Source organism: Miscanthus floridulus, chromosome 17 (assembly GCF_019320115.1).
Source record: "Miscanthus floridulus cultivar M001 chromosome 17, ASM1932011v1, whole genome shotgun sequence".
Lineage (NCBI taxonomy): Eukaryota > Viridiplantae > Streptophyta > Magnoliopsida > Poales > Poaceae > Miscanthus > Miscanthus floridulus.
The window spans coordinates 12,186,888-12,203,772 of record NC_089596.1 but is presented as its reverse complement, the minus strand read 5'-3'; the positions used below and the strand labels follow the sequence as shown (position 1 = coordinate 12,203,772).

At 49.2% G+C, this 16,885-nt stretch overlaps 2 protein-coding genes across 2 annotated transcripts; both read left to right on the top strand.

The window, feature by feature from the left end:
* The first annotated feature begins 416 nt into the window (after positions 1–416).
* Positions 417–1,692, top strand: LOC136515239 (disease resistance protein RGA5-like). The gene is made up of 2 exons (XM_066508893.1): positions 417–1,640; positions 1,687–1,692. The coding sequence occupies exons 1-2, from the start codon at positions 417–419 to the stop codon at positions 1,690–1,692; spliced, it is 1,230 nt and encodes a 409-aa protein (XP_066364990.1).
* Positions 1,693–9,719: 8,027 nt separating this feature from the next.
* On the top strand, positions 9,720–10,172 carry LOC136515238 (uncharacterized). The gene has a single exon (XM_066508892.1). It carries the CDS (start codon positions 9,720–9,722, stop codon positions 10,170–10,172), a length of 453 nt encoding a protein of 150 aa, XP_066364989.1.
* The last annotated feature ends 6,713 nt before the right edge of the window (positions 10,173–16,885 follow it).

Below are 16,885 nucleotides of genomic sequence, written 5' to 3'. Positions count from 1 at the left end.
GAAGTATGATCCAACCTTTCTTCGATGAATCTGATTTTGGTGAGGTGTCAAAATATTGTCAAGTTCATGATCTAATGCTTGATCTTATTATATTGAAGTGCAAAGAGAAAAACTTCATCACCATAATTGATAAGAAGTATCCAATGAATGGAGCATCACAAGTTCGCCGGATCAGCCATCAGTTCCATGACAGAAACATTGTAACATCCCTGCCTAAATGGGCCGAGCTGGGCCGAATTGAATAGTGCTGGGGGGACTGTATCTGCAGGGGTACTGTAGGCGAACTGTAGCGTCATGGAGCACTGTTCACCCCTGAGGTTTAGTACTATGCTGGGAACTGAGGGACGGCCGAACCAGCTTAAATAGCCAGGCCAAGGACGCGTAGTAACATTCGGTTAACCGTTTTGCGCGAAGCGATGACGAAAGCGCAAGCGGGTTACTACGTAGGTGAGGCCCACCCCTTGGTAGAGTGGGCCTGTGCCGTGTGCCGGGCCTGGGGTGTTACAAACATGCCCCTGACAGTGGAGAGTGTGAATGCATCAACGGTTCGGTCATATATTTCCTTCAGTGTGGCTGATCGTATGCCTCCACTTTCGAAATTTGAGCTTTTGAGAGTCTTGGACATGGAAGATGATTCTTTGCCTCGTAGGTGCCTTTTTTTGTCTGCTGTAAATCACTTTTTTCTGCTCAAGTATGTGAGGGTCCATGGTTTTCTTCTCGAGCTGCCAAAGAAATTTGGCAAGCTAAAGCATTTGATGACTCTAGATATGCCCAACTCATGGTTGTATGGTTCGAGTGAACAACTAGTGGATTTTAATTCCTTGTCATCTTTGAGGCATCTCCGTTTACCAGAAGGTGTAGTGTTCAAAAATGGGCTTAGCAAGTTGTGCAACCTACATGATCTGTCCAAGTTTGATGTTGGGACTAATTCCATAGAGTGCATCAGAGATCTCGGTGAGTTCACCAATCTTAGGAATCTTAATGTGATGTTCGATTTCTCCAGGGCAGATGGCGTAGAAAATAACAAGCTTGGGAACAGCAACCTCCGGCATCTGGATTTTCAGGTTCAATCAAGTGAAAGGGCCCCCTCAGCACAATTCTGGAGTAACTGCTTGACACGTCCACGGCATCTACAGAGGCTTAGATTGAATGGCGTAACAATGCCCAAGCTACCAAATTGGATTGCGCATGCTGACAGGTTGGCGGATGTTGATTTAAGTGTCCATGAGCTCCGAAGTGACGACGTCCAGGTGCTTGCACAGTTGCCCTGCCTCACCTTCCTCGACTTATCAGCTAAAACAATCCCAGAGAACATCATTATCCACCCAAACACATTCCACGGCCTCAAGCGCTTCAAATTCTGGAGAAGTCAAGCGCTGTCGTCACGTTTGACTTTTGAGCCAGACGCAATGCCATGGCTACAGATACTGGCGATAATACATAATGCCATGGCTACAGATACTGAAGAAGGTGCAATGCAACTGCAAGAGGGCAGTCCAGTTGGTGGCATCGAGCACCTTGCCAGCCTTGAAGGGATCGGCTTGGTTATACTTGCCAAATGCGATCAGGGGTCCAAAATAGAATCTGCATACAGAGACGCCATCAATAGCCACCCGAAAAGTCAAGCCATGAAGATTGATGTAAGCGTTACGTGTAACGCCTTAAAATTTGCTCTTTTTGAAATAGGACTAAAAAGATTTAATTTTGTATTTTTGTGCTCATAAAAACATAGAAAAAATAATATCTTTCAGTAAATTAAAATTCATCCTAAGGTTTAGCAACGTGTTTGTCTATACATGCTGGTGCATTAGAATTATTGGATTGTGTGGTTTTGTATAAAATTCAAAATAATTCAAATTGCTTTTAAAAAGGGTTTTGAAATGGCTTTAAAACAAAAGTAAAATGAGTTAAAAAGAAAAGAAACTTCCTTTCTCTCATCTGGCCCGCCGACCTTTTCTCCTTGGCCCGGTTTGTTCCCACCTTTTCCCCTCCCGCTCTGGCCCAGTCCGTCGCCGCGGCCCAATTTTTCCGCGCCTCCGCTCTCGGCCTAGCTCCGCTTTTCCATCTCCCGCGGCCCAGCGTGCTCGCGCCACCTCTCTCCTCTCTCGGCCTGCTTCCCCGCCCCGTTGTGCCCTCTCTCTTCCATGTCTCCCCTGTCGCTGACTTGTGGGACCCAGCTGTCAGTCGTGCCATCTCCTACCTCTGTCGTCCCCTCCACAGACTCTATCCGCCGCGAGAGGCCAACACCGCCATGACTCCGCGCCTTACCTTGGGCCCCACGTTGCTTCCTGGCCATAAATAGCAGCCGTACACCGTGCCGCTTTCATCCCTAGCCTCGAAGCCGCTGCCAAGTCACCGAATCGCCGCGCCACCATGAAGCCCTAGTGCCGCTGTCCGCCGTCGCCCCGCCGAGCCATGCACCGCCTCTGTCCGCCCTGCGCCCCGGTAAGATGCCTAGCCGAGTTTGCAGTTCTCTCCTCTTCCTCCCCGTGCTTCCGATTTGCCTTCCCGTGGTCTCTAGGACCGTTTTCGCGCTTGCCGACGAGCTCTTCGTCGCCGGCAATGGCGTCCCACCGTGCCGGTTCCCTGTTCCGGCCATGCCCTCACTCACCCCCATCTAATCCCCACCGTCCAATTTCGATCGGTTGACTTAAATCCAACCGTACCTCTTCGGTCGGCATACTTTCAAAAGAGTCCCTGCCATTTTCTAGTATAGAACTCGCTGTCCCTATACTTTTGCTAAAGAGACCCTCGGCTTTTGAATAATCTAACCCGCAGTCCATGGCACACTTCCAGAATACATTTTCATATTCTGAAAGCGTATTTTTTTCTAGTAAATTCAAAATACGTTTTCATGTATTTACAGTTTTGCCACTAGTTTTCTTTAGACTATAATTTCTCTGTTTTAACTCTGATTTGATCCGTTCAAGTTGCATTAGATTCATAATTGCGTAATCTACATATTTATACTACTGTTAAATATATTTTCAATTTTTGAAATTCGAGGTTAGATTTAATCTATTATTTTATTAAAGGAAATCTTATTTACTTCATAACTTTTTTGTTATAGCTCCAATTAGAGTGCTTTTCGCGACTGTGTGATTGTACTAACGTGTAGACCCTCTTTAAAATCTTTTTACTTGTTGTTTATTATGTTTGGTGTACTGTTCTAATTTAGTATTATTGTTTGCTTTGTGTATGATTGCATGGATGTTTGTGTGGTGTTCTATGATCATGTCCGGTCGGTGAGCTTTGCGTTGGTGATATAAAAGAAGTTGGTGATACAGAAGAAGTCCTTTGGAGGTTACAATTCAATAGAAGAAGGATCAGAATTTAAGCCAAGTATAGCATGGGATCTTCCTTGTTGTCCTATTCACTTTAATAATTTAATCATATGCATGTACCTTGGCAACCATAGTAATTATCCTAGCTATTTGATATCCTGGATTCCTTGTCACCTATGTGGTATTGCATTGGGTAGTATGATGTTAGTGCTCAATTAAAGGCCATAATCTTGTAACTTGACTAATGGTATATGCAATAAATACTAAAAGATGCTTTTCAGCAACATGGAACAAGGGGGCTATAGCATTGGGCTGTTTTTATGGTGCTCTAGATTCCTCTCCTTAAGGACTTATCTGTAAGCGAATATTCAGGACTTATAGTACAACTGTGAGGGCTACATGGCTCTGACTTTAGCTCAGTGTTAGGGACCTAATGCCGGGGTACCCAATGAGGTGGAATTAATAACCATCGAACGTTGACGCTTCCGGTCAGACAAGAATGCTACTACACTTCTTGCCCGAACAATGGAATATTGGTTCTGCCTCACCCAATCCCTGAGGGCTAAGACTCCACCTCGCCCGATGGCTGAGGGCTGGCTCCGCCTCACCCAATGGCTAAGGGCAGGCTCCGCCTCGCCCGACGGCTGAGGGCAGGTTTTGTCTCGCCCAAACGCCTGAGGGCTGGTTCCGCCGCGCTCGACGTCTGAGGGCTAGCACCGCCTCACCCGACGACTGAGGGCTAGCTCCGCCTCACCCAACGTCTGAGGGCAGGCTCCGCCTCGCCCAATGGCTGAGGGCTAGCTCCGCCTCGCCCGATGTCCGAGGGCAGGCTCCACCTCGCCCGACGTCTGAGGGCTGGCTCCACCTCGCCCAACGGTCGAGGGCTAGCTCCACCTCGCTCGATGTCCAAGGGCAGGCCCCGCCTCGCCCGACGGCTGAGGGCTGGCTCCACCTCGCCTGACGTCTGAGGGCAGGCTCCACCTCGCCCGACGACCACACCCTGCTCCTTCATAAAGACGGGCACAGGGTACGACAGGACATTCGAGTCAACTGTGGTACCAAGGGCCATGCCCTGCATGCATGCAGGAAGGTGCTGTCAGGATACGACGGGACGGGCGCCTTAGACCCTTTTCATCCTGACGGAGCCCAAACAGTGTTGTAGGCGCCGACGTTTATCCCACAGTGTTGTAGGCGCCGCCATCAGCCCTCGGACGTAGATACTAACATAAGCATATGACAACAACTACGATCCTAGACAGAACTCACATCATCCATAGTGATGGACGCATGGTCACTTCCCCGTCTACTCCATGAAGGGTCACAGCTTGGCTCTCTGGCACGCCACATCATCCGCCAGTGTAGGATGGGACACACCCACTTGCTGAAGGAGGCCAGGGCAAGGCCCTATAAGGATCCACGAACATACCATCCCTGACATGGTCTGTCATGTTAGCAGGGTAGACACAGGGGAAAAGAAAGACCCCGCTCCCTTGAAGGACCTTCTCTACCTTTGGTTTTTTCCTCTTTCTCCCATCTGTAACCCCTGCTCCCCCTTGGTCTATAAAAGGGAGGGCAGGGCAACCCACTAAGGGGCCTCGATCATTTTTGATAGATAAGACATAGCCAAGCAGTAACCGATCTCTTGGCGTCCTTTCAACCTTTTCATCAGAGACTTGGGACCCGTCCCTCTCTCGACTGTTTGTACCCCCTACTATGAAACTTTTTCGGTACTAATAACATGAGCAGCAGCGGACTGGACGTAGGGATGTTCTGCCTGAACTAGTATAAATATTGTGTCCTTTAGTACACCATCTGAGCTTAACGCGCAATAATTATAAATTTACTAGCCGGTGTTTGTTCGAAACACCGACAGTTGGCACGCTAGGTAGGGGCCTTTGCGCGTTCCAAATCAGGCCTCGGATGGCTAGCCACGCAATCAGCTGGGTCCCGGACGCACACGTGTGTTTCGATGACCTAGACTTCATCGTTACGGTGGAAGGAGAGTTGGCATTGGCCCATGTCGCCATCCAATCTCTCCCCTCCATCGACTTCAGCTACGGGAGGCTTGAGCACCAGCCCGGCGTCTCCCTCAGACCCCAGCCATCTAGGGAGGACCCATGTTGCCTCACCCTCTCTCTGAAACACTCCGCACGGAGCACCTCAACGGCGCTTCCATTCGGTCTCCGCAACGCCACGGCGACCGTAAGCCACCTTGTGGCACAGCGCACGATCTTATCTCCCGCGAACAACGAGTTCATGGGGATGATCGAAAGCAACACAGAATCCCTCCACGGCCTCCTCGTGGAGGGGCCGGGGTTGAACTCTGGCTCTAACTCTAGCAGGGGGAGTCATCACCCCTCCCGGGAATGTTTCATGGCGAGAACCCCCGAGGGACACGTCGAAAGCGTCTCTACGGACGAGACTACTCCGGCAGGCAACCGTGGCGGCAGAACCGAAGGGGGGACAGCGGCCCCACCTCACGTAGGGGTGGAGCAGCTGAGAGCCCAAAAGCGGGAGATAGACGAAGCCAGACAATAGCTTGTTCAGGAATACGCGGAGGTCAATCAGGAGATCGAACGCCGCAGAAATGGTGGGCGTGCACATGCCGTGGCCCGTGACGTAAACTAAAGGATCATCACCGACAATGAAACCCTTCCTCACTTCGCTCAGGCAAGCCAGAACATCGCCGCCGCAACGGCCTTGCTTCATGGCCTTCCAAAGGCCGCAACGCCCGAGGATCGTCGGGCCCACCGCGAAATACGCACGTTGCTCGAGCGTGCGGCGGCACAGTAGGCGGAAAGCTCATTGTCCTGGTGACGCGAGCTCGACACCAGCCAGCGTACGCCCTTGGTGCGCCCCACCAGGGACACATCAGTCCACCAAGCACCACAAGGCGGTAGGTAGTGTGCTGCGGTCTAGATACATTAGCGTCTCGGCCGCAACTGCGATGCACGTAGCACCATCGACGCCCGCAGATGCACCTACAGCGACCCTAGAGAAGGAGCTCGCTGTGGCTATCATCCTCGATGCGACGGACGCTACGACAATAGTGAGGACCGAAGCCCGAGCCCTAGCCTACCAGGGCCTCAGTCCTTAAGCCGGCACATCCTCAATGCTGCATTCCCGCCAAGGTATCGACCACCTACCAATATCCCTAAATACTCTAGGGAGACAAACCCCGGACTTTGGCTTAAAGACTATCGGCTTGCCTGTCAAGCCAGTGGTGTAGATAATGATGACTGCATTATCCGCAACCTTCCACTGTTCTTGGCTGACTCAGCACGAGCGTGGTTGGAACATCTACCGTCCAACGCAATCTAGAGTTGGGCGGATCTGAAGATCTTTGTGGGAAACTTCTAAGGCATGTACAAGCACCCTAGGAACCCATGGGACCTCAAGAACTGCCATCAGAAGTCCAGTGAGACCATCCGTAGGTACATCCAGTGCTTCTCCCGATAGTGCAACGAGCTCCCTAATGTTGCCGACGCCGACGTAATAGGAGCCTTCCTATCCAGGACGACCTACGAGTCCTTGGTTCATAAGTTGGCACGCAAGGGCCCACGAACCACTAAGGAACTCCTGGACATCGCCACTAGCCACGCCTCAGGAGAGGAGGCGGTCGGAGCGATCTTTGATTGTCTCGAGGGCAAGGCAAGGCAGGACGAGGGTGCTGGCAAAGGCACCTCTAATCATTCTGCCAAAAGGAAGAACAAGAAGCAATAGCGTAAGGACTCGCTCGTGGCCACCGCTGATCATAAGGGTGGTCGGAAGCTCACGGAGGGCACTCTGAACCACTTCAAAAAATTACTCGAGGGATCGTGCCCAAACCATGCCTTTCCCGTAAATCATCTGCTCAAGGACTGTAGCCTCATGAGGAAGTTCTTGTCCGGAAGCTCCAATAAAGGGGAGCAGGGGAAGGAACCTGCCCCCACTGTGGACGACACCGAGGAGAAGGACGACAGCTGTCCAACACCGGATAGCTACCTTATGATCTTCAGAGGCTTAGCGGCCTATGACTCCAAATGCCGCTAGAAGGTCACACGCCGTGAAGTCTACACGGCCCAACCGGCCACACCTCCCTTCCTCCGGTGGTCGGAATCCACCATAACCTTCAATCGGACCGACCATTTGGATACCATCCCGCACCTGGGGAGATATCCGCTTGTTGTCGACCCGATCGTTGGCCCAAAGCGACTCACCAAAGTATTGATGGATGGAGACAGCGACCCCAACATCATGCATGCCAAGACGCTCGATGTGATGGGCGTCGACCGGACATGCCTCCGCCCAACCTGAGTGCCTTTCCATGGCATTGTGCCCGGGAAGCAGGCCATGCCACTCGGGCATATCGATCTACCTGTTACCTTTGGGGATCAGTTCAATTATAGGACTAAGACCCTCACCTTTGAGGTGGTTGGGTTCCCCGGAACCTTCCACTCCATCCTAGGATGACCATGCTACGCGAAGTTCATGGCCGTACCCAACTATACATACCTCAAGCTAAAGATGTCCGGCGCCCACGGGGTCATCACCATCAGCACCTCCTTCTAGCGGGCCTACGAGTGCGAGGTCGAGTGTTGCGGCCATGCCACAACAATCATCATCTCCGAGGAACTCACCGCCCTCATAGAGGAGGTCGCCAAAGAAGCGCCCGACATGAAGAAATCGACCAGGTCGTTTGAATCAGTAGAGGGCTCCAAGGGGGTCCTCATAGATCCCAGCAGCTCCAAGGGTAAAATGGTATGCATTGGTACCACGCTTTCCTCCTAATAGGAAAGCGCACTCGTCGACTTCCTCCGCGACAACAAAGACATCTTTGCGTGGAAACCCTCGGATATGCCAGGCATTCCGAGGGAGGTCACCAAGCATACCCTAAAAATCCATCTAGGCTCCAAGCCATTGAAGCAACGCCTACATTGCTTCGACGAGGGAAAGCATAGGGCCATCGGTGAAGAGATAGCAAAATTGTCGGCCACCGGATTCATCAGGGAAGTACACCACCCAGAATGGTTAGCTAATCCCGTTATCATGCGAAAGAAGAGTGGGAAATGGAGGATGTGCGTAGACTATATGGGTCTCAACAAGGTGTGTCCAAAGGATTCGTTTCCTTTGCCGCGCATAGACCAAATAGTCGACTCTACCTTGGGGTGCGAAACCCTCTACTTCCTTGATGCCTACTCCGGCTACCATTAAATCGCGATCAAAGAGTCTAACCAGCTCGCGACATCTTTCATCACCCCTTTCGGATCATTCTGCTATGTCTCAATGTTGTTTGGTCTGAAGAACGCTAGGGCTACATACCAATGTTGTATGCTCAAATGCTTCGGGGACCTCATCGGGCAGACCATTGAGGCCTACATTGATGACATCGTAGTTAAGTCCAAACGGGTTGACCACCTCATCATCGATCTTGAGCAAACCTTTGCGAAACTCCGAGCGAATGGCATCAAACTCAATCCTGAGAAGTGCATTTTTTGGGTCCCGAGGGGCATGCTGCTCGGCTTCATCATCTCCGAGCATGGCATGGAGGCCAACTCGGAGAAGATTTCTCTCATCACAAGGATGGGCCCAATTTAGAACATAAAGGGGATTTAGTGGATCATAGGGTGCCTCGCCGCTCTCAGCTGATTCATCTCATACCTTAGCGAATGAGGTCTCCCCCTTTACCGACTCTTAAAGAAAGCCGACCGCTTAGAGTGGATGTCCGTGGCCCAAGAGGCACTTGACATGGTCAAGCTACTTCTGACAAGGCCCCCGATCCTAGTTCCTCCTAGCAATGGAGAATCCCTCCTGCTGTACATAGCGGCCACCACGCAAGTGGTCAGTGCTGCCCTAGTAGTAGAGCGGGAGGAAGAGGGGCATGCCCTCAAGGTCTAGCGCCCTATGTACTTCATCAGCGAGGTACTATCCGACTCCAAGACCCGCTACTCCTAGATCCAGAAGCTCCTATACACCGTCCTCATCACCAAGAGGAAGCTACGCCACTACTTCAAGTCACACCACATGACGGTCGTGGCATTGTTCCCCCTCAATGAGGTCATCCAGAACCAGGACGCCATGAGAAGAACCACGAAGTGGGCACTCGAGTTGATGGATCAAGGCATCACATATGCCTCCCGAATGGCGATCAAGTCCTAGGTTTTGGCTGACTTCATCCTAGAATGGACCGAGGTCTAGACACCACCGGCGGTCATCGATCAAGAGTGCTGGACGATGTACTTCGATGGATCACTGATGAAGAAGGGCGTCGGCGTGGTGCTAGTCTTCGTATCACCCCTCGAGGTCTACATGAGGTACATGGTTCGGCTCCATTTCCCCTCATCAAATAATGTGGCTGAGTATGAAGTGCTCATCAACGGCCTATGAATCACCATCGAGTTGGGCATCCAATGCCTCGACATCCGGGGTGACTCCCAGCTGGTCATCAACCAAGTCATGAAGGAGTCGAGCTGCCACGATGCCAAGATAGTTGCGAACTGCCAAGAGGTTCGATGGCTGGAGGACAAATTCAACGGCCTTGAACTCAATCACATCCCGAGGCGCCTCAACGAGGTAGCCGATGCGCTTGCCAAAGCAATGTTCGGTCGAGAGCCGGTGCCAACGAGTGTCTTCGCCAGCGGCCAACACAAATCCTCAGTATGCTATGAAGGGTCAGAGCGGTCCGACGATGGCCCATTTGATCCAACCTCGGGGGCTGACCAACCAATGGCTCCGTCCGGCCCCAAGGTCATGGAGCTTGAAGAGGATCTCGTGATAGAGCCTGACCCTCTGGACGACTGGAGAACACTCTACCTCGACTACCTCCTCTATGGCACGCTGCTGATGGACAAGACGGAAGCTCGACAGCTTGCACATCGCGCCAAGTCCTTAGTTCTTGTAGAAGGCTAACTCTACAAATGGAGCCACACCAGGATCCTATAGCTCTGTATCCCCATTGAATAGGGGAAGCTTCTGCTGAGTGATATTCATGGTGGGGTCTATGGTCACCACGCCGCACCTAGAACCTTGGTTGGGAACGCATTCCGATAGGGCTTCTACTAGCCCACTGCAGTAGCCGATGCCGAGCTAGTCATATGCACCTACGAAGGGTGCCAGTACTACGCTCGGCAAACTCACCTCCTGGCCTAGGCACTCCAGATGATCCCCATCACGTGGCCCTTCACGGTCTAAGGGCTCGATCTGGTTGGGCCTCTCAAGAAGGCTCCCGGGGGCTATACTCACTTGCTTGTCACCATAGACAAGTTCATAAAATGGATCGAAGCTCGGCCGATCTTTGTAATCAAGTTCGAGCAAGCCATGTTGTTCTTCCTTGACATCATCCATCATTTTGGAGTATCAAACTCCATCATCACAGACAATGACACACAGTTCACCGACAAGAAATTCATTCGATTCTACGATGAACAACACATCTAGGTCGATTGGGCCGCCGTCGCACACCCCTGACGAACGGGCAGGTTGAGCGCGCAAATGGCATGCTCCTACAGGGCCTCAAACCTAGGATCTTCAACCGATTGAACAAGTTCAGTGCACGTTGGGTCGTCGAGCTCCCTGTGGTGCTCTAGAGTCTAAGGATGACTCCCAGCTCGGCCACCGGCTACACACCTTTCTTTATGGTCTACAGTTCTGAGGCTATCCTCCCAACCGACCTTGACTATGGAGCGCCAAGAATCAGAGCATATGACGAACAGGGAGCCAAGGCATCCCACGAAGACGCTAAGGACTAGCTAGACAATGCTCACGACATTGCCCTCCTCTGTTTGGCCAAGTACCAGCAGACGATGCGTTAGTACCACAGCCGATGGGTATGGGACCGAGCCTTCAATGTCGGGGACTTGGTTCTCTGCCTCGTGTAGAGCAACAAGGACCGTCACAAGCTCTCCCCGCCCTGGGAGGGACCATACATCGTTGCGGAGGTTGATGAGGACATCACTCCTTTGGATGTACCAGCTGATCCTCCAACCGTCATGCAAGGTCCAATGACCCGGGCTCGAATGCGTCAACTCAATTTACAGGTGAGCTCGTTCTTAAGCGATCCTTTTCATACTTTTGAGAATAGATTACTACCTAATGATGTTATCTTGCTTAGGAACATTGGAGAGGGTCAAGAGGGACTAAGAGGACGTGGAGGAGGTGATGATGACCAGCAAGGACGTCCAACACAAGCCGGAGGCCTAGTCCAACACGAATTCGAGTCTGCCTCGGCCTCCAGGACCAGTCTGCCTTAAATTGGTCGCCCAGGACGCATCCGGACTCCGTTTTCGATGATCCACATATGGATGGAAAGCTAATTTGATAAGGAAGCTAATACAAGTGGTTTCACGTCAAAATCTGTTCGGAATCAACGGGAATCGTCGAAACAAGTCAGCGTCCAGAATCTGCCAGGGTGCTGCGACACCGTCTTTTGGTCCGTTGGACCGTGTATCGAGTTTAGGCCCATTAGGGGCGCGTCCAGGGGTCTTGCACGACCCTAGAGTATTCATAAACAGCCGCCGCCCCTCCATTAGGGTTTGGGTTTTGCTTAGATTATTCTGTCAAGAAACAGTTTCGCCGTTCTTCGGTTTGTGAGACCCCAACTCGTGAGATTAATCATACATTTGCAATTTGGTTGCGATCTTTCTTGTTCTTGCTTGTGTTCTTCGTTGCGCAGGCAGGGATTAGCCTTCTTGGCGAGGTCAACCTGGTCCGTGACTCGGTTGATAACCAGAGGAGCTGTGGTGCTAAGATTGCAGGGTTCGATCTTTCGATCTGAAGCCGGATCGGTGTGTCATTCTCCGCCACAACGATAGTTACCATCACCTGATGGAAGATCGGGATCCCCGTCTCCATTAAGTGGTATCAGAGCGACGAAAACATAGGTCGAGCAGCTATCCGACAAGAGAGATTATGGCAACGTCTTCGCCGCAACACGACAGGTATGGGTGGTGTCCACCACCACCACCGTCAAGGTAATAATCACCGTGTGCCCGATGATCCTTATGCTAAGATTAAGTTCACAATACCATCTTTTTCGGGTCATTATGATGCTGAGGGATATCTTGATTGGGAGATGACGGTAGAACAAAAGTTTAGTGCCCACCTTGTACCTGAGCAGCATAGAGTTAGACAAGCTACTAGTGAGTTTAAGGATTTTGCCATTATTTGGTGGAATGGACTAGCTGCACAAGATGCTTTACCTGGTACATGGGAAGAACTTAAGGTAGCTATGCGTGATCGTTTTGTTCCTCCTTCTTATCATAGAGACTTGCGTAAGAAATTGATGCGTTTAGAACAAGGAGATAAATCTGTACAGGATTACTATGGTGAGCTCCAAAAGGGATTGATGCGCTGTAGTGTTGTAGAGGGAAACGAAGATGCCATTTATCGTTTTTATTCTGGTTTGAGGCGTGACATTCAGGACATTGTTGATTATAAAGAATTTAACATTGTCAACCAGTTGTTTCAGTTTGCTATGCTTGCAGAAAAGGAATTGCAGGGGCGTGAACAACAGGGCAAGAGCAAGGTCAGCACCAGCACATACACGCCACGCTCGGCACCATCTTCGGGGCTGACCAAGCCAACCACTTTTCGGACGCCTCCACCAGCGAGCAAGCGACCAACAACCTCTGGAGTTTCTGCTACACCTAAGACACCTCCCGCACGACTTTTAGATTCAGGTAAAAATTCTTTGCAGGTGCCTACCAAGAGTTCCTCATCCGTTGCATCGACGGGACGCACTTCGGGTATTCAGTGCCACCGCTACCATGGTATTGGCCATGTGCAGAAGGACTGCCCAAGTCAGCGAGCATATATTGCTACAGAAGATGGTTACATCAGCACCTCTGACATTGAGGATGAAGAAGACCAAGATGCAGATGAGGAGGACGGCGAAGTCCTTGGTGACGAGGCCACGGCGTCCTATAGGAGCATTATTGTACAGCGGGTGCTCAGCTCACAAGTCCAGCAGCCTGAAAAGCTACAACGCCATAACTTGTTCCAGATTTTCTTCATCATCAACGACCGTCGAGCACGTGTCATTATTGATGGAGGTAGCTGCAATAATTTGGTGAGTTCTGATTTGGTCAAGAAGCTTAGCTTGACCACACGCCCACACCCACGTCCATATCATATTCAGTGGCTAAATGATTCTGGTAAAGCAAAGGTAACACAAACTTGCAGAGTTTCATTTTCCATTGGTTCTTATGCTGATTCTGTTGATTGTGATGTGGTACCTATGCAAGCTTGTTCACTTTTATTGGGTCGTCCTTGGGAACATGATAATGATGCTACACACCATGGTAGAAGTAATAAATACACTTTTGTGCATAAAGGAAAGAAAATTACTTTGGTACCTTTGACCCCTGCTCAAATTGTACAAGCTGATAGAGAACGCGCTGCTAGTTTGAATGATGTTCAATCTGAAAATCAGCAAGTTGCTAATTCTATTTTCCCACCTAAAAAGGATAAGTCTACATCTATTTCTAAGGCAGAGGGGATTAAATTGAAGGGTGGTGTTATGCTTGCAACAAAATGTGACTTTGCTGAAATTTCTGTTGATGACATTTGCTATGCTTTGGTATGCAAACGAGCTATGTTTTCACTTGATGATATTGTTAGCTCGGTACCTCCTGCTATCACTAACCTTTTGTAGGAGTATGAGGACATTTTTCCAGCTGAGATACCCCCGGGGCTGCCACCTATGAGAGGGATAGAGCATCAAATCGATTTGATTCCGGGAGCGACCTTGCCCAACCGAGCTGCATATCGAACCAATCCTGAGGAGACTAAGGAAATTCAGCGGCAAGTCCAAGACCTTTTGGACCGCGGGTATGTACGTGAAAGCCTTAGTCCTTGTGCCGTTCCTGTACTTTTGGTTCCTAAGAAAGATGGAAGTTGGCGTATGTGTGTTGATTGTAGAGCCATCAATAATATTACTATTCGGTATCGTCATCCTATTCCTAGACTAGACGACATGCTTGATGAGTTGTGTGGTTCTATAATTTTCACTAAGATTGACTTGCGAAGTGGCTACCACCAGATTAGAATGAAACTTGGAGATGAATGGAAAACTGCATTTAAAACCAAATTCGGGTTATATGAGTGGTTAGTTATGCCTTTTGGTTTGACAAATGCACCTAGCACTTTCATGCGCTTAATGAATGAGGTTTTAAGAGTTTTTATTGGTCATTTTGTGGTAGTTTACTTTGATGATATATTGATTTATAGCAAGTCTTTTGATGAACATATGGATCACTTACGTGCTGTTTTTAATGCCTTACGTGATGCACGTTTATTTGGTAACCTTGAGAAGTGCATCTTTTGCACGGATCGAGTTTCTTTTCTTGGCTATGTTGTAACTCCACAGGGAATTGAGGTGGACGAGATGAAAATTGAAGCCATAAAGAGCTGGCCGGTTCCCCAAACCGTCACACAGGTGAGGAGTTTTCTTGGTCTTGCAGGATTCTACCGCCGCTTCGTCAAAGATTTTAGCACCATTGCTGCCCCATTGCATGAGTTGACGAAGAAAGGAGTGGTGTTTCATTGGGGAGAGGCACATGAGGAGTCCTTTGACACTTTGAAGGACAAGCTTACACACGCACCATTGCTGCAACTTCCAAATTTTGGTAAGACTTTTGAGCTAGAATGTGATGCTAGTGGACTTGGTATTGGTGGTGTTTTGATGCAAGATGGTAAACCTGTTGCTTACTTTAGTGAAAAATTACATGGTCCTGTTCTTAATTATTCCACGTATGATAAAGAATTGTATGCACTTGTCCGTTCTTTAGAGACGTGGCGTCATTATTTGTGGCCTAAAGAATTTGTTATTCATTCTGATCATGAATCGCTTAAGTATATTCGCTCTCAAAATAATCTGAATCGTAGGCATGCTAAATGGGTTGAATTTATTGAGTCTTTTCCTTACATTATTAAACACAAGAAAGGGAAGGATAATGTGATTGCTGATTCTTTGTCTAGAAGATATACATTGCTGTCTCAACTTGATTGCCGGATTTTTGGTCTTCAATCCATTAAAGAACAATATGCGTTTGATTCTGATTTTAAGGATGTGTTGCTTAATTGTAGAGAGGGACGCACATGGAATAAGTTTATGATCAGCGATGGGTTTTTGTTTAGAGCTAACCGCCTATGCATTCCAGTTGGTTCCGTTCGTCTTTTGTTGTTGCAGGAGGCACATGGAGGCGGATTGATGGGCCATTTTGGTGCCAAGAAGACGGAGGAGGTGCTGTCCACACACTTCTTTTGGCCTAGGATGAGGCGTGATGTGGAGCGGTACGTGGCTCGGTGTGCCACATGTCAAAAAGCTAAGTCGCGTTTGAACCCACATGGTTTGTATATGCCTCTTCCTGTTCCTTCTACTCCTTGGGCAGATATATCTATGGATTTTGTGTTGGGATTGCCAAGGACTAAGAGGGGGAGGGATAGTATTTTTGTGGTGGTTGATCGTTTTTCTAAGATGGCACATTTTATTCCTTGTCATAAGAGCGACGATGCTGTTCATATTGCTGACCTTTTCTTTCAAGAAATTGTTCGCTTGCATGGTATGCCTTCTACTATTGTTTCAGATCGTGATGCAAAATTCTTGAGTCATTTTTGGCGCACATTGTGGAATAAATTGGGGACCAAGCTGCTGTTTTCTACAACATGTCATCCCCAAACTGATGGGCAAACTGAGGTTGTGAATCGAACATTGTCCACCATGTTGAGAGCCATTTTGAAGCGCAATTTGAAGATGTGGGAAGAGTGTTTGCCGCATGTGGAGTTTGCATATAACAGGGCGGAACATTCCACCACCAAGGTAAGTCCTTTTCAGGTAGTGTATGGTTTTAACCCCCGTGCTCCTATTGATCTTTTGCCTTTACCTACCACTGAGAGAATACATAGTGATGCTAGAGAGCGTGCTGATTTTATTCGTAAGTTGCATGAAACAACTAAAGCAAATATTGAAAGCATGAATGAAAAGTATAGAATTGCTGGTAGTAAAGGTAGAAAAGAGGTTAAACTTGAACCGGGTGATTTGGTTTGGTTACATTTAAGAAAAGATAGATTTCCTGAGCTACGTAAGTCTAAATTAATGCCAAGAGCAGCTGGTCCTTATAAGATTATTGAGAAAATAAATGATAATGCATACAAACTTGAGTTGCCACCCGAGTTCGGGGTTAGTCCCACATTTAACATTGCAGATTTGAAACCTTATTTGGGAGAAGAAGATGAGCTTGAGTCGAGGACGACTCCAATTCAAGAGGGGGAGGATGATGAGGACATCACTCCTTTGGATGTACCAGCTGATCCTCCAACCGTCATGCAAGGTCCAATGACCCGGGCTCGAATGCGTCAACTCAATTTACAGGTGAGCTCGTTCTTAAGCGATCCTTTTCATACTTTTGAGAATAGATTACTACCTAATGATGTTATCTTGCTTAGGAACATTGGAGAGGGTCAAGAGGGACTAAGAGGACGTGGAGGAGGTGATGATGACCAGCAAGGACGTCCAACACAAGCCGGAGGCCTAGTTCAACACGAATTCGAGTCTGCCTCGGCCTCCAGGACCAGTCTGCCTTAAATTGGTCGCCTAGGACGCATCCGGACTCCGTTTTCGATGA

What these genes read in the sequence shown, in the direction of transcription:
- LOC136515238 (XM_066508892.1), top strand. Translation starts at nt 9,720, where the DNA reads ATGAAGGAGTCGAGCTGCCACGATGCCAAGATAGTTGCGAACTGCCAA.
- LOC136515239 (XM_066508893.1), top strand. Translation starts at nt 417, where the DNA reads ATGACGAAAGCGCAAGCGGGTTACTACGTAGGTGAGGCCCACCCCTTG.